The sequence below is a fragment of the Pteropus medius genome, unplaced genomic scaffold (genome assembly GCF_902729225.1).
Source record: "Pteropus medius unplaced genomic scaffold, Ma_sr-lr_union100, whole genome shotgun sequence".
NCBI classification, from domain to species: domain Eukaryota; kingdom Metazoa; phylum Chordata; class Mammalia; order Chiroptera; family Pteropodidae; genus Pteropus; species Pteropus medius.
In genome coordinates, this window is record NW_024351073.1 from 6122850 (window position 1) to 6149116 (window position 26267).

General features: G+C 36.4%; 1 protein-coding gene across 1 annotated transcript; it reads right to left on the minus strand.

Annotated features, from left to right (window-relative positions):
• Positions 1–144: 144 nt before the first annotated feature.
• TARS1 (threonyl-tRNA synthetase 1) lies at positions 145–25391 on the minus strand. Its single transcript, XM_039842714.1, has 19 exons — positions 25201–25391; positions 20785–20865; positions 17647–17837; positions 14232–14355; positions 12853–12974; positions 11999–12116; positions 11676–11740; positions 11513–11591; positions 10565–10711; positions 9413–9511; positions 8259–8425; positions 7111–7273; positions 6882–7019; positions 6467–6544; positions 6202–6302; positions 5965–6069; positions 4356–4428; positions 1133–1247; positions 145–686 (listed from the first exon to the last, which is right to left on the minus strand). The coding sequence occupies exons 1-19, from the start codon at positions 25255–25257 to the stop codon at positions 538–540; spliced, it is 2172 nt and encodes a 723-aa protein (XP_039698648.1). The 5' UTR covers positions 25258–25391; the 3' UTR covers positions 145–537.
• Positions 25392–26267: the final 876 nt, after the last annotated feature.

Here is a 26267-nt window from a genome sequence, read left to right on the forward strand (position 1 = left end):
GAGAATATACACTGCAGATCTGCTCCCCTCCCCAAACTTACATCATATTTGTTATAAAACATTAAAGATAAATACAATCATGCAATTTGTGCCAGGTACCTGTGTGGTATGTATGTGAAGGTCAGAGAAGTCTTTTGAAACATATGAATTTTAAAGTTTTTATTTTTATACCATAATCTAATTCTAGTCTTTCATCTGAATCTAATCTGATTTTATTTTTCAAATGCATTAAATTTACAAAAATGTTCTCCCTGATCCCACTAAAGCATTCCTCATGGTTTATTTCCAGTGCTCAGATAGTTAATGAATAAAATCATTTTAATGTGTCCCTTTTAATTACCTCCTTCAAATACACATTGTCTAAAACTTGTCTAGGTCAAAAAAGGTTGCTCTCCTGTAGTCACCTAAGCAGACTGTGCCAAACCATTCCGAGTTCGGTATAAATTAATGTTTTCCAGAGTACGAAGTTAACGCTCTGGATTAGCGCCAACACTTGCTCATCCTTTCCCACTGAGCTGAGAGGGGCAATGTTCTTCATTAAAATTCTTCTTCTGCCTGTTTGCTGCGGAACTGCTTGAGCTGCTGCAGCCGCTCGATGGTTTCACCAACGGTACGTTCTCCATGTACCTTGTTATCTCTTGTACGAATGTTAACAGTGCCGCCACTTTTCTCTTTTTCACCAACAACTAAAACAAAAGACAATAAGAATCCTTAGACAGAAGGGTTCGTATTGGACATTCCAACAGAAATCCCAGGACCCAAAGCCGTCTTGTAGTTTCTTCTGATTAAAATATATAGGTGACCACGTATAGTAGGGAAACCCATTTAAAAGTCTCTTCATTAAAATAAAAGACAACAAAAAACCCACTTTGCAATGATTAAAACTTAATAAAAACTTAACCATATGAAGAAATAAAAGGTGAAGGGGAGAAAATTTTTAGACAGACTTTTAAAGAATATTTTTTCACACCAAAATTTTACATTCTTATATTAACTAAATAAACTTAATAGTGTAAGAATCAGGATTAGAAGGAACTAAACTGACAACTACAATTCTCTTAAGTCTAAGTGTCAAGATTTCAGAATTCTCGTAAGGTTTGGCAGATTTTCTCTGGTAAGCTTCCTTTCTTACCCAGGATGAAGTTATACTGTGCTAACTGTGCGTTTCTGATCTTCTTATTTAATGTACAGCCCGGATCCAGATCGACGTCCACCATGAATTTAGCATCATGGAATTGCTGCCGTACCTATTTAAATAGAGATATAGGATTCTTCAGATCTAAAATGAGAATATTTTGATCTTAAATGATTTTTATTTAACCTGCAATTTGTGTAATCATGCAAAAGAAATCATGCAATTTGTGTAAGCATTAAAAAAGAAATGTTAACATATTATTAAAATACATACATCATTAATTTGTGACCCGGGCCTACAATAAAAATAAAATCAAAACAACATATTCTGCTCTTGAATGTTTTAGAAAATCCTTAAAAATAAGAATTCAGGCAATCAATAAGGTAAATTTAATTAGCTGTCTTAAAACATACATTACAGAAGGAAAGAAATCCTTTTTGCAAATATAATCTTAAACTCCCTATATAGCTTCTAGAAAATAATCGGTCTACATTTAACACCCAATGATGGTTGTCCAGTTTTAATAGAGAATATAACATTTCTGATGCCTCAAATAGGCAGCAAGTTGGTAACAGGAATCCATCCAGTGCTGCCATTTGTGTCCAATACTTTTTTAAAATGTTGATCGCACAAACTATAGGCTAAAGGCATCACGACAGCTCCTTTCATATTCCTAGAAAATGGAATATAAACTGTCTTTTAACACTAATTATTTCTTTAATAATTCTGTGTATATGACTCATTAAATAGAACTCTCCAAGAGTAAGTAAAATAAAAGAAAATATCGGGTTTGAGAAATATTAAAAGTAATTTTTTTCTTTCTCAACAGTGATTTTCTTTTGATTAAAACAAAGCTTATCATGTCCTATCTCAGCCACTTCCAACAACTTACTGCCTGTTCTACTTGCCACCTTGCTCACCAGCCACTCATGGAGGGTCTTCCTGCAATGTGCTGAGCACTGAGCTAATCACTGGAAACATGAAGGGACAGGCTTTTAATGTTCCCAAAGGTCTGATGGGGGACATGAGAACAAAAATGGTGTGTTTCAACTTAATATGATAAGAGATGTAATTTGTAAATATTGGATACTTTGATGGTTTAGGGAATGGACACATATTACCAGGCTATAATATACCACATGTAAATGAAACTATTTCTATAGAGCTAATTATTAAATTCACTTTGGATTTGAGCATGTCGACAAATTTATTTGTTGGTTTATTTTATATATATATAAAATTTTACATATAATTTTTTATATATAATTTTACATATATATAATTTAATATGTATATATATATAAAATTACCCAATCATCAGGTTATTTTATTCTTAATAAAATGTAGACTCTTTTCTCCTGTCATCTTATGTCAAAATCAGTCTAACAACTGTTTTTTTCCTCCTCACATCTTTGTATATCCATGTGTCTTGAATCTCATCCCAAAGATGAAAAGGAAGCTCATTAAATGAAGGAGGCAGATAAAGGACTTAGAGCCAAAATCAAATCGAGACATCTAAATAAACTTCCAGGAATTTAAAGTTGGCAAACTGCGTTAGCTACTATTATTCACTGCTGCCTTTTTCCCTCAAAAATACCAATTCCACTTTATTGTCTCAAGTCTTCGTGTATTAAGTAAACAATGTTTTCAGTATTTTTCCTTTATAAAAAAGCAACACTAGATTAAATTGCACTGATTATAAATTAAATACACCAGATTAATTTTTCATCAACCTGTCAACCAACTACCACCAATATGACAGAAAAATGTGAATGAAGCATTTGTATTTCACTAACAGGTGTTCATGCCTTAATGATCCTTAACTAATGAACCTGTTGGGATTTTTATAAGTATGCAAATTCCAGAAGGGTTCTTACATAGTTTATTAAAGTGCCAGGATAAGACTACATTTTCAACTGTAACCTACTTTAAAGAATAAAGCACCAGTGTCTTAGTTTCTCACCATGGCCCTGTATACATGTGAGTTGGGCTATTCTGCAATTGGGGGAGTGGCCCCATAACCGTAGACTGTTCAACCTCTGGTCCCTAGTCATTAAGTATCAGCAGTAGTGCCCCACTTCAATCCATATAACTGAAAAAAACCCCAAAGTAAAAACTCTACCCCTGCATAATTCTAAATGCCACCTGACCCCCAGAGAGAAGGGAGGTCAGTACTGTTTCCAGCTGAGAAATGAGTTGACTAATACAGACCTCGTCTTTCTGTGTGAGCCTTCACAATGCATATAAGATGAAGCACAAAGAATTAACCATGGAACATAACTGACTCTCATCGTTTAGAACTAAAACTGCTGTGTGCAGTAATAGGAATACAGTATGTCTGAATCTTTTGCTATTTAGCGTGTTTAAAGTTTATTTATTTCTTAAAGATGGTTGAGACCTGAGTGCAATTTATTTTGATGATTTGGAAACATGTTTTTGATGTTATAAGATTGTTCAATGAATTTTAGATTTTCACCTGTTTTAACTAAACAATTTATTACTTATAACTTGTGATTCTGAAACAATGCTTTTTTTATAACACAACTTTTAATAATTTAATATTCCTTAGTATAGAATTGTTGCCATAAAAAAAGAGATTGTTCTAGTCTTTCGGGTATGAAGTATGAACAGATATTTCTACATAGTAAGGTAGTTTTTGGTGGGTAGGGCAAAGCAGTGGTCTGGCGTGCCATTAACCTGAAAAAAAGTTTCAAATAATGGAAGAAATTTATATTGAAAATGAAGCAAAATTACTCTGAGTCAAAGAGCAACTTAAACTGCACTATACATTTGAATTTACATAGCACACAGAGGCATTCACTATTTGCTAATACTAAACACTACCCAAATTATGTCTTCTGATCATGGAAACACAGAGAAAAGCATTAAAGAAGTAAATAACCTAGTCAAGCTTACCACAGATCGAAAATAGTAACATTTCTCTATATCATAAGCAGCTTGATTTACCCGAATAACAGATACTAAATTTAAAGAAAAGTCATAAAGAAATAGCAGAAGCAGTGCCTGGCAGGACAAAAAGACGGCACGAAACGATATAAGGAACATGTCAGATGGTAAAACCAAAGATAGCTGCTCAAGAGCAAGTACTGAATGCAAGCAGAGCCAAGAAATGACTTATGACAATCTTTGTTGTGGGTGTGATTTTATAATAAAACTGAAAATACCGTAAAAAAAAAAAAAGGTCATTATTACAGATTACCTTTTGGGCATATTCATCACATGTTGGTCCCACTGCAACTACCATCACCTGGCGAGGAGACAGCCAGAAGGGCCTTTAGAAGAAATTAAAAATATTCAATGTGGATTTTCCTAAACAAAGATGGCACATTTATTAGTCTACTCTTTAGTATCTTTTCCTGAAACATGTGAGTGCCACTTTAAAAAACACAGCTTTTTTCAAACTCCAATAAAAACTAATGAGAGATCCAGGTGCAGAAAACTAATCCTAAATAAGAAAAATCTAATTTAAGTTTTGTCTTGCTAAACAGACGGCAAAACTAATTGGGGGCAGGACTATGCCTCACACTTCAATATATCAGGTCACAGAACACCATGCACAGGCTGCCAGAGATGTCAACAAGCTGTAAAAGAACCACGCTTGGTGATTCAAAAAGTTTCGTTCATGTGTTATTTTATTACTTCTTCTTCATGGGGGACACAGACTGTCTTCAGTTTATACAAGATCCAATTTGCAGGATTCAGCAAATTGTAACCGATGACAACTGGTGACAGTATTTGGTAAAAATGAGTGTTTTCATTACTTATTAAAAGATGACCGCATCTGTAGTCCTCCCTTGGGAATACAGTATTTCAGGTGTGAAACCCTCCCAATGCCACAGACATCAGGCCTGTGTGTCTCTTGATCATTCCTCTATTTTAAGTTGTTTTGTTACATCAGGGGAAAGCCTGGAATAGGCACTAAATTCTACCCACATGGTGGGCTTTTCCCCACCTTCCATGGGTTTGGCAGAGCAATTAGCTGATGATCCCCTGTACTCTAGATGTAACATAGAGAATGTTTTCCATATTTGATTCTGTAAAATATAACTGAAAAGAGATTATTTTATTTCACTGACAAGTATGAGACATTCTCCTAACATCAAGAACCAAATTATAAATAAAACTGAAATGACTGCAATGTGTAAGAAAAAACCGATTTATAACATTTTGCAGAAGTTTTGCATCAATACAGTTAATATGGCAGGCTCTAGAAAATGAGTGTTTTATAACGTTGTGTTGTTTTCAATTGCCTTTACGAATTGTGGGCCCAGGCAAAACCGCTTAAAAATAAAATCATGTGCTCATATCTTTCCAGCAAAAACATAACAAGACACAAACTGTTGATCAGTTTGGAGTCTATACTTTCAATTATATATATAAAACAAAATGTGTGGCTTCTAAAGGGTGTCAAAATACTTATTACTGTCAACAATACTGAACAAGGTAAACCAAAGTACTCTTGTTTACTCAGATGAAAACATCAAAGCCATATAAACCCCAAAACCTGAAAAGCCATCAAAACAACAAATATGCTTCTTACTGAATAATAATTCCTAATTAGAAAGTATTATATAACATTCAACAAATGAAGTTCTGAAATAAAAATAATTACTCATAACAAATATTCTTAAAGCTAAAAATTTGGGTTTAGATTATGATTCCTTAGTGAATACTTGGCATTAATTAGAAGTAACTAATTGGAATCATTCTCACTTTCCATCACATAACTAAACTAGAGAGTAGACATTTTTTAGAGGCAATTTACATCAGCTAGACAAAAAACAGGAGAAAACAATGATGAAAGTTACCATTTGCCTGCGTAGTTTTCAGTGAGGATGGCAATCATTCTTTCCACTGACCCCAAGATGGCTCTATGGATAATCACTGGTTTTTTCTTATCATCACCATCATGACTAGAAAGAAAAAAATTTTGTTTTCCTTTATTTTGTGTGTGTGTGTATATACATACAAAACTGAATATATATGTATTCATTCCTTAATAGGTCCTTGAAAAAAAATATTCAGAGCAGACACCAGAAACCTACCTTACAAAAGTAAGATTAAATCTGATGGGCAACTGAAAATCCAGCTGGATTGTTGCACACTGGTGGTACCGACCAATGGCATCTTTAATCTGTATGTCAATCTAAGAAGCAAAGATTGGGTTATTATGAGATGCTGCCTATTTTAAAGCTGAGCTCAACAACTGTATTAGGGCTGATTTTCCCTTTTTTTAAAACTTATTTTAAAGTAATCTCTTCTTCACTCAAAAATGAAAGTCACATTAATCAAATATACTTTGCTACTGACCTTTGGACCATAGAAAGCCCCATCTCCAGGGTTTAACTCCCACTTTTCACCAAAATCATTCAGGCTGTTTTCCAGTTGCTAAAGATAAAGCAAAAATGATTTTAATTTTTGTTGATCTGCAACTTCTACCAGTCTAATTTGAGAATGAAGGTACAGTAATTACTTTCATGGGCCACTATTCTCTGCTTTATCATTCTGTCCACCTGAACATACTAATACACCTAATGACTGAAAACACATCCAACCATTTCTAAATACAAAATCATACAGAAAAAAAACTAGCTTACTCAAACCTATGAACCATTTCCAATTTTCTTTTGCTTTTATCCATTTAAAGAGGCTTGGCTTTCTTACCTTACAGAGAAAGCCAATTTCAGCCAAATAGAATTCAAGCATGCTGAAAAATAACACTTACTTTCTCAGCTTGATTCCAGACTTCAATATCTCCAAGGAATTTTTCTGGGCGAGTAGACAAGTTCAGTTTAAAAGAAAATCCAAATATGCTATATACTGTACGCAGAAAATCCAAACAACCTTTTATTTCATCCTCAATCTTTAAATAAAAAAAAAAGAATGACACAGCGGTAATTTTCCTAGACTTTCTTGACACTTCTTTCAGCGTATTTTATCCCAGAGTCTCATACCTGCTCCATAGCACAGAATATGTGAGCGTCATCCTGCTGGAACCTTCGTACCCGTGTGAGTCCTGTGAGTGCTCCTGAAAGCTCGTTCCTATGAAGTACCCCAAAATCGGCTAACCGCAGAGGTAGCTCTCGCCAGGATCTTGGCCGATGATCAAACATAAGGCTGAAGAAAAAAGTAAAACCCACTGATATTTAATACAGGAATAAAAATTGCTTCTGCAATATTACATGAAAGGCTGTCAAAAAGCCACTGATTTTCATTGTTCATAAAGGCAGCATTTCTCAAATGCTGGGTGTCAAATATCAGTATAAGCGCTGGCATGAATGAGACGGCAAATAAATTATAACAACCATCCATAATTAAGAGAGAATAAAAAACTTCTTCCTGTTAAGTCTGGAGCCAAATCCTTGTGCTCAATATTTCCATTAATTTGAGCACTGCTTTTAAGGTGCACATTTAAAAAAAAAAAAAAACCCACCACCTTAGCATTATACAAATTGCGTATAACAGTGGAAACTAAGGCCTGTGCTTTCCTGTCTCTCCCCAAAGTGCTTCAGATCCCTGTTAGTCCGAAGGTGCTTCAGACACTTTGAAGAATCTGGGAAAACTAAGAATGAACTCAATCGGTTCCCTGACCTACAACCCAGTTCCCTTGTGGAGATTCCTCTTACCTCCTCTGTCCTTGAGGCCTTACTTCTCGGAGCAATAGACACCGAGCCACCCGTAGACATAGATCTCCCTAGTCCTACCCAAGCTGTTCTTCACCCAACTTTCAAGGGTAGGAAGAGGAGCAGCCATAAGGCAAAGATTTCCCAAGGATGTTAACTCATAGCAGTAGGTTTTGATAGAACCCGTTTCTTTAAGAAATGAAAAACTTAGAGAATTTGCTATGCCCCACATTTCAGTCTTCCTGTTTTATATTCTGCCTGTTCACTGCTATTACCCCAGTGCCATTCTTGCATTTCTATAGATCTGAGGACCAAATCAGGCATAGAAGAAATTCTAATACCACAATAACGTTGCATTTAAATACTCTTCTGATTACATAGCTTGTTTTTAACAAAAATTCTTGCAAAGGAAGAAAAGCAATCTAGGGCTAATTGCAGCATGGGAAAATCATCAATAGAAACTGAAAGCTGCTAAATACCAGTGTCCTGGACAGTTCATGGGTTTCAGAGCAAACAGTTCCTTCTCCACCTCAAAGGAGAACATGTTCTCGCTATAGTGCTGCCAGTGACCCGAGGTCATCCAGAGTCGGCTGTTGTAAATGTTTGGGGTGACTACCTCCTGGAATCCTCGTTTCCTATATTCACTCTGTTAGAAAACAGAATGCATGTGTAGAGAAGTAAATGCTTATTCTTCTGATGGGAGTACAAATTTAAAAAGCAATTTTATACTCTCTAATGAAGTTTGAGATATACAAGTTTTAATCCAAAATTCTACTTGGAAGTACACCAAAGAAGAAACTCTTGCACATGTACTTAAGCGTCGAAATGACGTTTGTCATAATGCAGCACAATTAGTAACACGGGAAAAATCAGAAATTACACCACTGTCCACCAATAAAGGATTGGGCATACTGTGGTAGTTATATAAGGGAATAACAGGTAACAAGTGACAATAACTGGATCTGTATGTATTTTTTAAAAATCACAGTTCAGACTAATACACAAATGAGACTTCATTTATGTAAATTTAAAACACAAACTATTTAGGACACATACATATAGGGTAGTATACAACAACAGAGATAAGAAGGATCCATGTCAACTTCAAAAGGATAGTCTCTTCTAGGAAAGGACCAGAAAGTGGTCCAACAGAGGAGATTCCCCCCGTTACTGTATGTGTATTAGTTTACTTCAATAAAAAATCTGAAGCAAATATAGTCCAATGTAAAAATGTGTCAAATTAGGTGGTGTGTACACAGATATTGGTGAGACTATTCTCTATAGATGTATGCTTTAAACACTTCATAATTTACAAAGAAAAAAAAGCAACGTAAAGACTAACGCTTTTCCAGGAAAATACAAACGCATTGTCAGAGCACACAGAGCTCCTGTCTAAAGAGTCATAAGTCCCACTTCAAGATCACTGGTTTCTCCCCTGTGTACACACCCATGTGGACAAAATCATGTGTTAAGAAGAAAATGTTTTTAAACGTTTTATGAGAACTCAGACTCTCATTTTTATTCATTCTTCAAATGTTTCTTCTTAAATACAAGATTATCTTTCCCTTTAGCGGACCTTATTTAATAAAATCAATTTATGTCTTAAATCTGCAGAATAATGAGTATGGTTTACCCTGATGAATTCGATAAGCGTATTATAAATGTACGCTCCCTTCGGCAGGAAAAAGCAACTTCCAGGGCTGAGTTCATGGAAGAAATATAGTTCTTGATCCTGGGTAAGAGAAAAGCAAAGAATGCTCATATGTACATAACATCAACGTAAACTTCAGTGTTCTTGAGTTAGAATATGATATCTCTTATTTTGATTTGTGCCATTCCCAATCTGAAGAAAACATGTCGACATTCTGTCGTGCAATTTAATGGTACAGAACTACAGTTGCTTTACAACTTAGTTCTCTGCCTGTTACATTACTGAATCTGGTCAAGTTTACCCAAAAGTGACATGGAGCACGGGTCTTAGTTCTCTTCTATCCACAGAGGGAAGCTATTAGTTTTAATTTCTTAAAGCTCTAAGATCTGGGTGTTTTTAATTTTTCTTCATTTTTTTTTTTTTCTTTAAAGTAAGAGTGGCAAGAAGGAGATAAGGAAAAAAAAACAGTGATAATAAAATAGAAAACGGAGGTAAAGTTGGTGACTTTGGGTCATGGTGAATGAAACACACCTCCTATTTTCTTGCCTAACCTCCCCCTTCTGAAATGGTCAGACTTTTCAGAGATTGCCCCACCAATCACTGCTGGAATTTACTTCAAGTAGTCAAGGGAGCATGGCAGCGGATGCCACCTCCGGCTCAAGCTTCATAACCTAACAACCAAGGATGCCTGGCACTGAGCGAACACAATTTCAGAAAGAAATGTTTTCATCTAAAACTTAACTTCCAGTTTAAAAACCATTCACAGGTATGAGGATAAAGGAAATGACACCATAGAATCCACTGGTACTCGTTACATCAGCTTAGGCAACAAGTAGATTAATCTTTCTGTGACTCAGTTTCTACATCTTTACTATATGTCAGTGAGACCAGCTGACCTCCAAAATATCTCCCAGCTCTATGAAACACTGCAGTGCTTCTTTAACTGAAAATTGTAGGTCATCAGCATTTGTTCTCAATAAAAGTAGTTAAAATCTTAAATAGGACACAGTACAATACTTGAAAGTGATAGCATTTCTTCAAAAGGCAAATCCTAGTACTTAATATAGCTACATTTCAAGTGAAAATAAAGAAAACTCAGTCTAGACACATTACTGTTTTTTGTTTTTAACATACTCTCCCAATTTTTCGATGATCTCGGTTCTTGGCTTCCTCTTGGAACCTCTCCCACTCTTTCAACATCTTAGGATCTGGGAATGAAATTCCGTAAATCCTCTGGAGAGTCTCCATATCTGCTTTGCCTTCCCAGTATGTGGAAGAATTCTGAAAACACAGATTAATCGTGAAATGATATTCAAATTTGTAAACATCTCATTTATTGTAAGAGTTAGTTATTCTCACAGTCACCTTATGAATCAAATTTACAGTAGCCCCTATACAAGAAAATGGCACAGAAAGTGCACACTTAGTAAACAAACATCTCACAGTTGCCCTGAGGCTGAGCGGGAACAGCTGTGCTCGCTCCGTAGCACGAAGCTGCCTGTTTAATTCCCTCAATAGAGCCCACCCCTCAATACCTGCTCAAACGCAGCTCCCAGAACATGACTGACCACAGAAGCTCCTCTCACAAATGATTAAGCCAAAATGGAAAATAAACCAACAAAAGAGTCTTCATCACTTATTCTCATGACAAAGTATATTTTAATAATTACCCATAAAATATTTATAAACCGGTACGACACTAGCAGGATTAGCTTGGTTTTAACAAGAACAACTTGGGTAATTGTTACCTGAGACACACAAAGGGCAAAAGCACATACTCTGACATTGAGTCTCAATGCTTTTAGGGCCGTGATGGCCCATAACTGTGATTTTGTGAATCCCCCAACCTCCATCCCCATGTGCTCTGGTGGTGAATGGCCAGCCAGCCACTGCTTGGAAAGATTTCAGCTAAAAACAGCTAACCACATATAACACCCACAGTCAAGAGACAGCATGAGAAAAAAAATCCACCCTTACATATGCAAAAGAAAAATGGTAGAAAGAGAAACCAATAAGTTTAAACATATATCTATGGCAAACAAACACATTTACATAGAGAGTCTTCAAAGTCACATTGCTCACTTTGTGTATTTTCAGAGTCTTAATTTTGCCGGTGTGTCTGACATGAGGGCCTCGGCAGAGATCTATCAAGGGGCCACACCTAAAGACAAAATGAAAGGAATTTTTATAAAAGACTTAAATGACAAGTATACTAGTTGTATTTAGTGACATTTGATATTCTTACCTATAGACTGTGGTAGTTGGGGTATTCACTTTTTCATTCAATATCCGGCATTTGAACTTGTTGTACTGAAAATAGGAAAAATTTATTTTTTAAAAAACTCTTCTTTAATTTTTACCTCTAAGTACTATAGCTACAATATAACTCAAAGTACACAAAGCAGTGTATGAATATTAACAAATCAATATTTCATGTTTTGAAACACTTAAATTTTTATAAAGAACAGGACAAGCTTCGACTTAGTACACTAAAACCCAGCGTGACAACTTCAAATAACATTAATGAGTGATGTAAGAGTAAATGCCATATGTCATGGTTCAATTTACCTTAAACATTTCCAACAAAGTTTCTTTCTTAACTTCCAATCTTTCAAAAGCCTGTTTTTCTTTAATGATTTTCTTACACAAAGTCTCTAAAGAAGAGAAATCATTGCTGGACACACCCCTGAAGAAGAAAGTATAATTAATCTCTTTCCATTCCATTCTACTCACACCATAGGTTGGAGGAATGTTTCTTTAGAATACTTCAAGGTTTTAATACAAAAAATTAGACCCTTGTATCATGTATTAGAATCATAAACTAGACATTTTTCATAAAGTACTTTTATAATTTATATTTTCAGTGGCTTCTACCCTGGTCATCACAGAGGCTGTTCTCACTAGTGAATCCTCCCTCCTAACTCTATAACCAGATTTAAAGGAGAAGAGAGGACCAGCTTCATTTTATTTCCCAATATATCTTAGGGCAGGGGTCCCCAAGCCCCAGGCTGTGGACTGAAATTGGTCTGTGGCCCGTTAGGAACCAGGCCACACAGGAGAAGGTGAGAGGCGGGCGAGCAAAGCTTCATCTGTATTTGCAGCCGCTCCCCAGCACTAGCATCACCACCTCAGCTCCACCTCAGATCATCAGGCGTTAGATTCTCATAGGAGCACCAGTCCCTGGGGCCAAAAAGGTTGGGGACCGCTGCCTTAAGGCTCTTCCTCCATTGATGTAGAACAAACCTCTCACTAAAGTCTCTGTAATTTTATAAGTTACTACAACTGAAGCTTTGGTAGCGGGAATACTTGGTGACTATGAAGGAACAAGCTTTATATCATTCCTCCTTTACTGAGAACTCTTTAAAAATAATGTATAGACCCATAGTAATTCAGATTTTTCTTTATCTATTTACATAACTTACCCTTCTTCAAGGTACATGTCATAATAGAATCCATTTTCGATTGGTGGACCATAACATAAACATCCGCCATATACTCTTTCCATGGCTTCACCCATTATGTGAGCACTCGAGTGCCAATATACCTGAAAATTCAAAGAAAAATGAGTTCTGAGACTGGGCATACAAACTGTAAGTTAATATAGCTAAGGTATGAGTACAATTTAGTAATTAACATCCTTTTAAATTATTTTGGCTCTGAACAGAATCATACTGAAAGAGATATAGAAAATTTATTACAAATAAACTTGATATAAAAATCTAAATTTACAAATCTACAAACTTCAGTGTGATTCTATTCAGAGCCAAAATAATTTAAAAGAATGTTAATTACTAAATTGTACTCATATCTTAGAAACTACCTAGTTTAGCTGTTTTCGAACTCATTAAATTCAAATTAGCATCATTAATTAAATGAGATGGATTTTGTCCCCTGAAAACAACTGCCACCCACAATGTGACTGTCTTCTTGATTGCAATGGGCCAGGGTCTCTTGAGTCAATGTACCCAAATCCCATGTGCTCTGCTCCGCCTTTACTTGGCTGTGGAGCGTCACTTAAGAATTATATCTGCTCGTTTCTTATTGGCCCCAAACAACAAAAGTGGTACAACTATAAAACATAAGGACAATATATGGTCCCTGAAATCAAATGGCAGTACTTGGCTTTAAGCTGGTCATTCAGATAAGCTGGAATATATCCAAGGCAAAGTTTTTAAGATTTAATAGTAGGGTACCCAAATAATTTTTTAAATTATCTTTAAGAAATCCAGAATGTATTCTAAAACCATTGATTCGTATACGTAAGTAAACCTTCATCAATGAAACAAAATAAAACAACATATTTTATTTCTCTTTATATAGTATACCATCATGAAACAAGAGGCAGTCTTGCCATCAAATGCAGGTTTTTATTGTGCTTTCAGTGGATCTGCATTTTAAGATGAGAAAAATATGGAAATCAACTGTCCAATATGGAGAGCACTTCAAATTTATTTGTTAAATATATACATCTTGCTTAAGTGTTGATGGATAGTGAAAAAATAAATTTTACTTGCATAATCAATTTTAAATAAAATTTTAATAGAATTCCCAGAACATTTTCTCCATTTTAGTATCTACTAATGAAAATAAATTTATTCAACTTCACTTCTTATTTTTATAAGGCGAGCACTTTTATTATGTTCTCTTGATGAAAAACAAAACGAAGATTTCTAATACGACAGCAAAACATTGATAAATCTTACACACTGGCAGTAGTATGAGAAATACTGCAGAGAGCTAGAAGACATTACAAATGGGAATTTTCATCCTGAAATTCAATGATTAGTGAATAAACACTTACTGCTTGGGCCTCCTCATCCTCAAATTTGAGAAGCTCCAAAGTACAATCTTCTTCCAGAGGACGGTCCAGGTCCCAAACAACTTTATTCACTTTAGCAATAATGGTGTTATCAGCCAGGCCTTGACTTAAAAAATATGCACATATGTATAAAACACAAGACTCTAAAAAAGAATCTTTTGTAGTACAACACTTAATTTGAGAGGGGAAAAACCAGGAAAATAAACACTATATATTAACATGATATATATTACATATATATGTATATCTCTCTGAAATAAAATGAAAAGTGACAAACCCCCAAAATGTACCTAAGAATATAACTAGAAGATTCTGAAAATTCAGAACACTATTTTGTGACATTTAATGCTTATTTAAGCAGATACGGCAACTCTAATAAACAATTTTAGGTGGTCTGATTAATTTTTTAAATACTCCAAATAAATCATCCACCAAGCTAAGCTATTTAGACTCCAAAAGGCAAGGGATGAGGGTGAGGCTACAAAATAAGTTCCCTGCTCTTCTTCCTGTAAATCTGTAACAGAATTTTTTCTGAGAGGCAATGCTAACCTCACAATAAATTACTCAAATGCCTAAGATGGTATTACTTATAACAAATAAATAGGTAATATATAGGACTGTTCAATAAAACTTTTTTACTAATATGGTAAAATTGTCATCTAGACACACTTCGGTAAACAACACAAAGTGTCATCGAGTGATGAGATGTCAGACCACACCAAGTGTGTGTAAAAGCCACAGGCGTTCTGAGAAGGGGAAAGAAACATAGGTCAGAGTAGTCTGGACAAGCTTCAAGGGTGAAGTCTCGATGGGTTAAAAGATCAAGAGATTTGAACAAGAAGAAAAGAAGACAAGCTGGCTCTCCAGAGGAGGGAATGGGCATGGATGCAAACAGGGAGGAAAGTTAAGAAAGGTTTAGGAAGCTCTGTGGCTAGAGCAGAATTGAGTAAGGTTAGTCAGATTGCAGATCTTCATGGAGCTGGAGAAATGACAGTCTGTAAGTCTTGATAACTCAGCAAAAGCAGAACACACTCTACGCTACGGAGGAAAAGTGTACAGCCTTTACACGATCAGTCTTTAAATATACCACCAGAAGGCTTACGCTAGCTATAGTTGCTGTACTGGGTGGTTCTCTCCTTGCTCTGTTAAAGGTTTACAGCCAACATTATACAACCTCCCCCATTTAAGGACAGAAGAACAAACAGAAGGTAAACAATAAATTCCCATTCCATTTTCAATGTTCTCACTGAATTTACCATAAATTATATCCAATGTTTCCTTCTCTCCTGAGATCAAATAAAGCCAATAAAATGAATAAAATATACATATTTCGCAAAACACACATGGATTTGGCAGAGAGAAATGTATTTTATCACATTGGTGTAAGACAGTTTTCAAAAGACTAAAGAACTGATCAAAAGGCAACTACTAATACTCCATATTCTTGAGGAAAAAAAATGACTTTTATCTTAGGGTTCAAAATGGTGCCCTGAGATGCTTACATTAGAGCTACTTTGAAAATGGAGATCACAAATAGACCATACCGGATCATTTCAATTTTTCAAAGAAGGGATAAAATAATCCATACTTTAAAATTCAGAAAACAAAACTTCAAAAACCTTCTAGAGCAAATGGAGCATACCTTCTTTTTCTCTTCCATTTCTTATTCACTACTAATCATCTGAACGTTTACATCCTGTTATTCATGCTGTAATTTTTCACAGAATAAGAAGTTATTCTGGACTGTTGTAAAAATTAAGCACCCTTATTAAGCACTCTCACTTGTGGATGAGTGACTTAAGTCCAGCTTTAAAACTCACAAATGTCTTATGTAATTCAATTTAAAATTTTGCAGTTCTCAAAAAATTATTTCCAATTGCCCACTTTATAAATTCCAATGTAATCTGGAGGGCAATATTGTAGAATGTAGAGAAAAAATTCCTGGACTAAAGGAGCCTGAATTTCAATACTGACACAGCTACAATATCAGTGTGTAACAATGGAGGGACCTCTTATTCAAATGACCTTTAAAATGACAGATTGAACTGATATTTAAAGGTCTACCCAGTTATTTATGCTCTCACATGGAAACCTGCTTGATATTACAAGTAGTAGTAGTACTTTAGGCAGAAGTAGTGGTCAAATTAAAACACTATTCTCTTTGTAAAAAGCACTAACCAATGTCCATGGCACATCGAAGACTCATGGCTCATTGACCTAACTGCTTCTACTCCCACCATTTGTATTGTGAGCTCAGCAATAATCAGCTGAGTTGGTTCCCAAACTTGTTTATTTACCTGTCACTTTATGTCTCAGGTTCGACGATGTGAAATTGATGATAATCAACTATTTTTGACAATCATATGGTGATTTCATGTGTTTCAACTCAAATATAATTAAATAGTATAAATAGAAATAGAAAGAAATAATAATACAACAAGGGAATTATGGTTTTTATGAAAAGCAAGGCAAATGTTTGGGAAGGCTTAATAAAAACCGATCACTAAAAAATACAGTCAAGTTAGGGATAACTGAAGTAACTACATAAAAATCTGAAAGGATTCTGCACTCAGATTGCTTCTCAAGTACTGGGCTATTCACACACACACACACAATTAGTGAATAAATACATATTTACATGTTTTAAACTAAAATGTTTAAGACAGAGGTTGGCAAACTTTTTCTGCAAAGGGCCATATAATTATTTTAGGCCACACACGGTCTCTGTCGCATATTCTTCTTACTTGTCTTATTTTTTCAAAACATTTAAGAACCATTCTCAGCTCTCAGGCTGTATAAAAACAGACTATGACCACAGTTTGCCAACACCTGATACAAGATAACATGGATCAATGTATGCTTCCCCAGCTTTATCATTTTCTGATAAACTGACCAACTATTGATCATGATAGCATATCAGATTAAGAAAGCATTTACTATAGTACAAACCATGTATCTATTTCTCAGCTACTTCTTCCCAACCCCCAAAAAGCATTAAGTTTTAAGATTAGACATGGCACTTCTTTGGATTTATAAATACATTTTTTTCATGTGTCATATATGAGTTCAACTTTTCCAGGTGAGATGACTGACCTTCATTTAACTTCAAAAATAAGGCATTTAAGTCAAAATATGTGAAATATTGTCTACTTGACTTTGTGACATTTATGATCAAAGCATAAGAACTAATAATACAAAATTCTCGTAAGGTATGACCAAAGTATAGTCTCTCAGAAATTAAATTTCAACTATAAAGTTCCACATCATTTTGATTTTTAAAAATCCCAAATAATGTAAATTAAACATTAAAAACATTGAACAGTAACATATAAAAACTTGGCAAGACAATTGTTTAAAAGTTTAATTACAAACAAAAGGTCACAGGTGTAGTTTATACCTAATTCCAGAAGCAATTTGATATGGCGTAGTTTTCCAGGATTCTGCATCAATCTGTTTACCATCAGGCAGAGTGACTTTAATTGGCTTGCTTGCTTTTTCTGCCTTTTCTGCCAGAATGGAATCATGTTCTGCTTTTAGTTTATTATACATTTCAAGACGCGTGTTAATATATTCAGGCCAAGGATTCAACTGCAAGACAACGAATGAGGAAATAAATAATCAGTAAATACTTGTTTTCCTTTTCAGAAAAGGGAAAGAATAAAAAGACAATTAAAAAACCCTGATTACTGATTCAATGTGGTAAATGGATTGCCAAAATCACCAAGCATTACCTTAATGTCCTAAATGAAGTTAAAATAGTTAAATGCTCTCTTCTTATAATTTTTACTTTAAGAAAATTTAAAAAATAGGGTATAAATAACAAAAAATATTTGGGTTGCCAACAACCTATATGAACAATTATTACCATTTTGCTATTATTTGCATAAAGTGATTTTTTTCTTTTAAGATGTTCTCTTAAGGACTTTTCTAACTAAACGATCTTAATTAACTACAACTATAAACAATACTGGAAATAAAAACTAGCTGGCTTTTCCATTTTGTATCAATCTTGTTCAAGATATGGTCTGTGAAGATGGTCAGACTATATTTCCATTCACAATTTTTAAGTAACCAACTATAAATTTATTTGTCTTAAGGACTCCCATTCAAGGAAAGTTATTTACTGAATTCAAAGCCATAATAACTATCTTTCTTGGGAGGACTTAATTAGCAAATATAAGAAAAGAGCACAACATGATTGCCTACAGTGCATTAAATCAAGAAAAATATTTTATGTAAAATATTTTATATAAAACATCTACTCAGGTTCCCAAAAATCTGACAAAGAAAAAAAAATAGACAATAACCAGAGATTTGACTTCCTCTACTGTCAGACTCCAGTCTTTAAATCATTTCAAAAGGCAAGTTGTGAATCTGTGATCACAAAACAGTCAAACCACTAACATAATTTATGATTTTCAAATAAAAATGACCTGTATATTAAATTAACAGCTACATACAAAAGCGAAGAGGGGATGGCTTAAATTTACCATGAGTTTCTATATTCACATAGATTTAAATCAACTAAATGCTGATTTAAAACTGAATGCTTTAACACTTATTCAGTTTTGACAATGCTACCCAAAATTCCATATAAAATATATTTCAATATAACGTGCAATCTGAAAGGAGCACAAGTGGATCTACTCCTTGAGAAAATGACTTGTGAGGACAGAAAATAAAAATCAGCCATGCTATATAGACTCACTGATCACCCAGCTTGTGTACCATGGTTGCTGGTGGTCAGTTACCTACTATGTCACCTTCAGAGGTTAACATTTCCCTACATATCAGAGTAAAAGAAAAAAAACAGCCATATCTTAAAAATATACATATTTTCAGACCAAATATAACTTATTAGAACAATAAGTTTATCTTATATGAAATAGTACTTTTTCTTCCTCTTATACAAAATTTCCTTCTCGTTTCAATCATGATTTTTCTCGGTCTTCATCTTTTGACATGGAAGAGCCCCAATCTCTTTATAATTCCCTCCTACAGCATTTTTTTTCTCTAGTCAGTCGGGTGCTCTTTAGGAGCCTTTTAATGAATTATCATAGGGGTCCCTAACCCTCAACGGTGAAGGCCCAACGAATTAACTGAGAGTTCAGAGCCTGGCATTCTACAGCCACACCCTGACCCCTCAGGTGGAAGCACACTGCCTGGCCCTACCTACCGGGAAGCATTTACAGTCTCACCCACCCACAGGACCTTCTGAATCTCTCTGCAGTTTATCTCCATATTCACTTGGCACTTCCTAATCAGAAGAACTCAGTGTCAAGCTTAATTTATTCCACATTCATGGAGCAGATACTCTTTGTGCCAGGCCCTGGGAATGCAGAGAAGAACAAGACCTGCACATTGCCCTTAGAAGGGGAACAGGACAAGTACATAAATGATGGGAGCACAGAGAAGGAAACATCTTGGACATCTCACTGCACACGTTTTCCCAGAAAGATCACTTAGTACATATATAATCCCATGCTGCACTTATAATTCTCTATTCAGAAAAGTCCTCTAATTGTTTGTAACCTTTGTTTCCTATTTCCAAGCTAATTCTTAACAGAATAGCCTGTACTATTGTATTGAAAGTATAAAGAAGAAATTAGGGAACATATGCATTTTTCCACTTACTTGCAAATTTTTAAATTCACAATCAACAATTTCCCCCACAATTACAGTGGGATATAATGGACAAAACATAAGCCGACGGTTAGGCAGCACTCTAAGCAACACTCAGTGGTCCTCAATCACCTACAAACTTACCCTTAGCTGAATGGAAGCACTATCAATTTAGCAACACGGCACTGATAAAAATAGTGCTTTAAAGCCAGTTTATTATGCTATAATATACTTCTTAAAGCCTATTCCTTTGTTCTTTGCATTCTGGTAGCTTTCCAAAGAGTCTCTAATAAAATGGTTCTAATGACTAAAACAAGTGAAGCACAGTTTATAGCAGTTCAACATCAAAAATAAAGTAGGAAGAGAAGCTTTACTGCCTCCTGAAGCGGGATGCCCAGAACCAGGCTGATTTCCGGCTTACTTTTGAAAAGCGCAGGGAACGGACAGCATTTTCTCTACACTTGAGAGGCCTCAAGGAGATTTATCCTGGCTTAAAAGCAAACCCTAGCAGCAGGTCTAGGTGGAAACAGTGTGAATGAGTCAAGGAAGTGGGCTTGCTTTGGTTTCTGTTGTGTTCAGTATCAGCTCAAACACCAAGTCTCTCCTCCATAACATCTTACCGAATGAAATAATCATAGTGGGTAAGTACCAGAGTCTCCATCTCTGCAACTTTTGTTCTCTTATTTTCTTTTCTAATCTCACAGACTTTCTTACCATCAGACTTCAGTTGTTTACCTCGTTCAACAAAAAGTAACTGCAAGTCTTTCTTCCCATCTCAGACTTTCCTAATCCTTCTCCCTCATTTTCACACCTAGTGCCATCTCACAACCCCATGTAAACCACTAGTATCTTACACAGGATGAGTCTGAGACAGCTCCCTGCCACCTGTCAATATTTAACAGCAGAGCCTTACCTCTGCTCGACCTCCATCCCCAGATCCTTCTTTGTTCTTCTTCTTGCCTCCTTCCTTTCGCTTCTCCTCACTGGCACCTACCTATATAAGCAAAAAAAAAAAAGGTTTTTATATTTTAATCTAATTTGACAACCCTCCATGCTGCCCCCCAGAAAAATTTTGAGGATGTTATTCTAGCATCTGTTTAAAAGAAAGTGAAAATTTGATTTTGAAAGACTAGAAAATCTGATCACTGTGAAAGACAAGTTAACAACTTATAATATAGATAACTCCGAAAAAAAACAGAAGAGTTCAAGTCTTCACATTTTATTTATTTTGCCTGTTCTCCTGACTCTTGCTTTAGGCTTATGTGGACATATTTAAATATGTAGCCATGACGAGGTGATTATTCAATAACAGTATTTTCAGGAAAAAAATCAGTGCAGTATATATCCATTCATTCCACAAGTACCACCAAGAGCCTCTGTGCTTGCGGTATTTGTTAAATCTGCAGATGAAGCAAACTCAATCCCTACCACGTGCAAACTTAATCTCTCCAGGGAAACTAAGGCATACATGTGTGAAAAACTCCTGGAGGAGAAAAGAATACAGTTGCAGCGCTACAATTAGATGTCAAATAAGCTAGGACAATAGTAAGCGTTAGGACTTTCAAGGATGAAGATTTCAAGAAGCTGGATTTCAAAAATGGAGAAAATGTGTTCTAGGTGTACACATAAGCTTACTGTTGGGCATGTTAAAAAGAGAAAGAGAGAGGGGCAGACACAGACTAAACCAGGCTGACTAAAGCAGGATTGTTTTAGGGAGTAATTTAAGACAGACTATGGCTCAGACAGAAGCAAGCACTAAACGTTACCGTAAGGAACATAGACTTCAATCAGAAGTACATGAAGTCATAGAAAGTTGTAAAGTAATAAGTCCTGTGCAAAAAAGCAACCAACAGCAGCAGGTCTATACCAGTGTTTCTCAACCAGAAGCAATTTTGTCCCCCAGGAAACACTTAGACATTTTGGTTGACAAAGTAAAGGGTACAGTTGGCATGTAGTAGGTAGAGGCTAGGCATGTTGCTAAACACCCAGCAATGCACAGGACAGCCTCCTATAGCAAATAATTCTTTAGTCCAGTGTCAACAGTGTTGAAGTCAAGAAACCCTGAACTACATTTTGGGTTACCGTGAAGAGGATTTTCTCAGAAACACATTACTTCACTGTGACTGCCCAGAAACATCCTAAAGCAAAGTGCACAAAAAGTTTCAGTATCCATGTTCCATGTATCAGTACTCCATTCCTTTTTATTGCCAAATAATATTCCACTGTTTATTTATCCATTTAAGAGCTGAACACTTTGGTTGCTCTTTTGAATCTTATAAAACATGTTACTTGTATAATTTAAAATAATAATAAACTAAACTATAAAATATATTATTCCTAATTTCATGCTGAGTTAAAACTTCCCCCACTCTGGGATTCCGAATTTAATATTTTCAAGGTTTATTTACAGTCAACAGATGAATAACAAACATAATTTAAGTCCATTCTATTCAAGTAAAGTACTAGATGGTTACAAGATTCCCTATATGCCTTCACTACACTACAGAAGTGATGTAACTAGTCAAGTGTATTTCGTAAGAGAAGGGATGAAAACTAATTGTAGGTCTGTCTCTGCAGGTTTAAAATAAAAAAGGAATGAAATAATTCTATTTTTCTAATAATATGTTTTAGGTTTTGGTCACATGGCTATTTGTGAAATGAATAGTAGTAGTTAAAAAGAGGGAGAGAATTAACCCAAAGGTTTTCTGTGCTCTAAAAATGTCTCTATTTTACAAATGAGAATACTAGCTCAAAGAGGGTAATTAGCTCATTAGTATACAGGTAGTAAGTCGCAGAGCTGGGACATCAAAACAGGTCTCCTCGAACCCTGAGGCCCATTCTGTCTTTATTACAATTTGCAAGACAGCAGGCAGCTGTTTTCTATTTCCCATGAAAACAGAACAAAAATATGTATTTATTTATTACATACTTATGTAAAAGCGACCTAAAATTTCAACCTAAATGTTGGGACACAGAACTGGATTGTGAAGGGAAGCTACAGAATTACCTTCCTCAGGGATGTTTACGAGTTGGAGGAAAGGTATCTGCAGAGTGTAGTTTAAGTAAATTCAATCCCAGAGACTGATAGCTGGGATAAGTATGTCACAGGGATCCAATAGTTTTGACAGAGTATCCCTGACTTGTTTCCAGGTGATGACAGGAGGCAGGACAGCAATTGGGTTATGAGTATTGGTTACAGAATACTGGGTCTGAGCAAGTTACTTACTGTGCCTATACTTGTTTCCTCATTTGTATAATGGGGAAACAAAATAACAAAAGCCAGTTCAGAGTTATTTTGAGGACTGAATGAGCATGTAATACACTACTAGATCCCACTCAATAAATATTAGCACTCAATAAATATTAGGTAATTATTATTGGAGAAGGGAGAAATCATATATTTGTTAGCCATACATCACCTCCAATTAAGAATAGTATAGCAAAATATTTATGGACATGGAACATTGACTATAGACTATTAAACAAAAATAAGTAAATAAACAGGTTAAAAACAGTAAAAATACCATTTATTTTTATGAATTGAAAAAAGTCTATGAATAAGCACCATTTATCACTTTTTTAAATTAAATTTATTGGGCTGACATTGGTTGAAAAAATTATATGTTTTAAGTGTGCAACTCAATAATACATCATTTGTATATTCTGTGTGTTTACCACCTAAAGCCAAATCTTCTGTCACTATGTTTAACCCACTTTACCCTTATCTACTTCTCCCCCTCCTCTTCCCAATGGTAACCATTAAACTGTTGCCTGTGCCCACAAGCTTTTGTTTGTTTGTCTTGCTCATTTGTTGCTTTCAGTTTTATATGCCATATATGAGTGAAATCACATGGTTCTCAACTTTTTCTGTCTGACTTATTTCTCTTAACATGATTATCTCAAGATCCATCCATGTTGTTGCAAATGGCAATATTTCATCTTATGGCTGTGTAATATTTCATTGTATATAATGTATATATATGTATATATACACACACACATATAGTTCATAGTTTAGAATATACACACATGAATTTTCCTCTTTCAGTTCCTGAATTAGAGGACATACTAACCTTACTGATGAGAAAATTGTGGCTTTTAAGTAATCTGTCCTATCAAGAGTTAGGGCAGAGGCTGCTTTGGCTGAAGACCTCACCACCTCTCACGTGGACTATTACAAGAGCCTCCTGCTTGTGGTTTCACCTCTTTCCAATGCACCTTCCACCTCAATGCCAGCGTGATCTTTAAAACTACAATTCATATCTACCGCTTCTCTGCTTAAAAACTTTCACTTGTAGTAAACTTCAACTATCCTTGGTTGTCTAGATCCTTCTGATCCCTGTAGCTCCCCCTTCTGGCATATCTCTTGCAAGCAACCCCACAGACAATTCACTCAAGGTTGCCCTTTCAGTGCCTTCACTACGTACTTTTACCTGGAAAGCCCTGCCCTATCTGGTTTACCTAATAAACTTACACCATTCTTCCAAACTCAATTCAAAAGTGCGCTCCCAAGCAGAGTTGGGCACTCCTGCTTCTTTAACTCCACTGCAAAATCAATGTTTTCCTTTCACACACCAGACTGTGAGGCCCTCCAGGCCAGGCTGGATCCTATACACCTTCCTAGTTGCATGCCCCAGCACAGTGACTCACAGAATGAATACTTGACATTTATTAATCGTAAACAACAAACAAACTCGACCTGGTGGCATGAAAGTGACCTGGGAGATGTTCTTAAGCAACGATGACAACAAAGAGAAAATTCGAAAGTGAAACTATTAACAAGTGTGAAATAAGATAAGACATGCCTCCAGCACCAGGCAGGGGAAGTGTGTAAGCTCTCTACAGTTTGTCAGGTCATCTGGCCTCCACCATTTATTACAAATCAGCCAAACTTGAGCGAGTTCGATCAGATCTCGGGAACTAGGTTTTCCTTTTCTTAGAGAGACTTCTACCCTTAAAAAGGTTTTAGGATTAAGTGAGTCTCTGCAATGTTCTTCTCGCTTAAGGTGCGATAAAACACTAGTCTGAGAGTTCCGTAATTATCTCGATTTCTAATTAGATGTGATTCTGAGCAACTCACTCACTCATGGTCTGTTTCCTCACCTACAAAAAGAGGATAGACTCAGATATGACCTGCAAGGCTCCGCCCTGTGCTATGAATGGACGATTTCTCCTCAAAGGAGACTGACTTCTCCAGGAGTTCGTTCTATCGTTCTACATCGGTTCCTCCGCCCCACACGATCCCGGCCGCTTCCTTCTTTTCGTCCCCGCCTGGCACGGCCGCTGGGTACCAAAGAGAGCCCCGGGCCGGCCTCCCGGCTCCACTCACCAGCTTCTCCTCGCCTCCCATCTTCCCTGAAGGACTGCTGGCCTTCTCCTCGGACATCGGCGAACCACGAAGAGAAGATGGAAACCAAAAGCGATGGTCTGGAGGGAGAGGACAGCGGAGGCCGAACAGAGATGGGATGGGGCTGCCGGGAACACTGCTCTTGAGCCACGTGGTACGGAAAGACCAGCTGATGCAATCTGAAAGCGCCCAAACCCCGCCTCCTAACCAGGCGGGAGTACGGGCAGCCAATCGATAACGGGGAAAGGCGGGCTCTCCCTTCTCTAAACCAATGGAAAAGCTTGTTGAGTGACCAAGCCCTTTAGGAAAGCAGGACGCGTCGGGTGAGAAGGTGTTGCTGACGCTAAGCCTTTACGCCCTGCCAGCCCTGGACTGGACCTTCTGCTGAGCGGAGGAGTCTGCAATACGTGTGCGCTTTCTTCCAGGCTGACGCGGCCTATTGCTCCAGGGCCTTTCCGACCACCGTAACGCATGAGAGGCCTTTGATTTGCGTTTCCTGAAAGTCGCCAGCATCCTGAGTACCATCCCTAGACTGGGACAGTACCGGAACAGAGGCCAGAGTTTCTGGCGCCTTCAGCGCCGCTTGACCTGTCATAACTGCCCAGTTCTCGAGATTTCCCAGGGTCCCCAGGCTGTAGCGGCGATTCGAGCCCTCCTCATGGCAATCTAGGTTTCCCAAAACCCAAACCTTGGTGATCTAGAGACGAGCGCCTTTCCTCGGACATTCCTTGTTACGTGCCACTACCAGTCTGTAATGCATGAGGGAGCATTAAGGACCCATGAAAACGAAATGAAACGTTTAGTTATGGAAATAACCAGGGTGATTCCACGGATTCTCATGCGCAGGTCTCAGTTTTGAGAATCAAATGGGCGTACTTTTATTTATTTTACCAGCCAATTTAAAACAGTTTATAAATTGAAATCATAAGTGCAATGTTCTCGTTTACTGTTTATATACTCCATCACCAAGTTTTATGGATTTTACTTTCTGAACATCAGTCCTTAACAACTCACCACTTTCAGGGTCACCCTTCCACGAAGAGCAATAA

Bases quoted from the DNA above. Each gene is read 5' to 3' on its own strand.
- TARS1 (XM_039842714.1), bottom strand. From the start codon at position 25,257: ATGTCCGAGGAGAAGGCCAGCAGTCCTTCAGGGAAGATGGGAGGCGAG. The intron at 6,545-6,881 runs GTAAGTGTTATT...CTTTATCTTTAG, and splicing joins TCTGGAATCAAGCTGAGAAA to CAACTGGAAAACAGCCTGAA. The intron at 1,248-4,355 runs GTAATCTGTAAT...CTATTTAAATAG, and splicing joins GTGATGAATATGCCCAAAAG to GTACGGCAGCAATTCCATGA.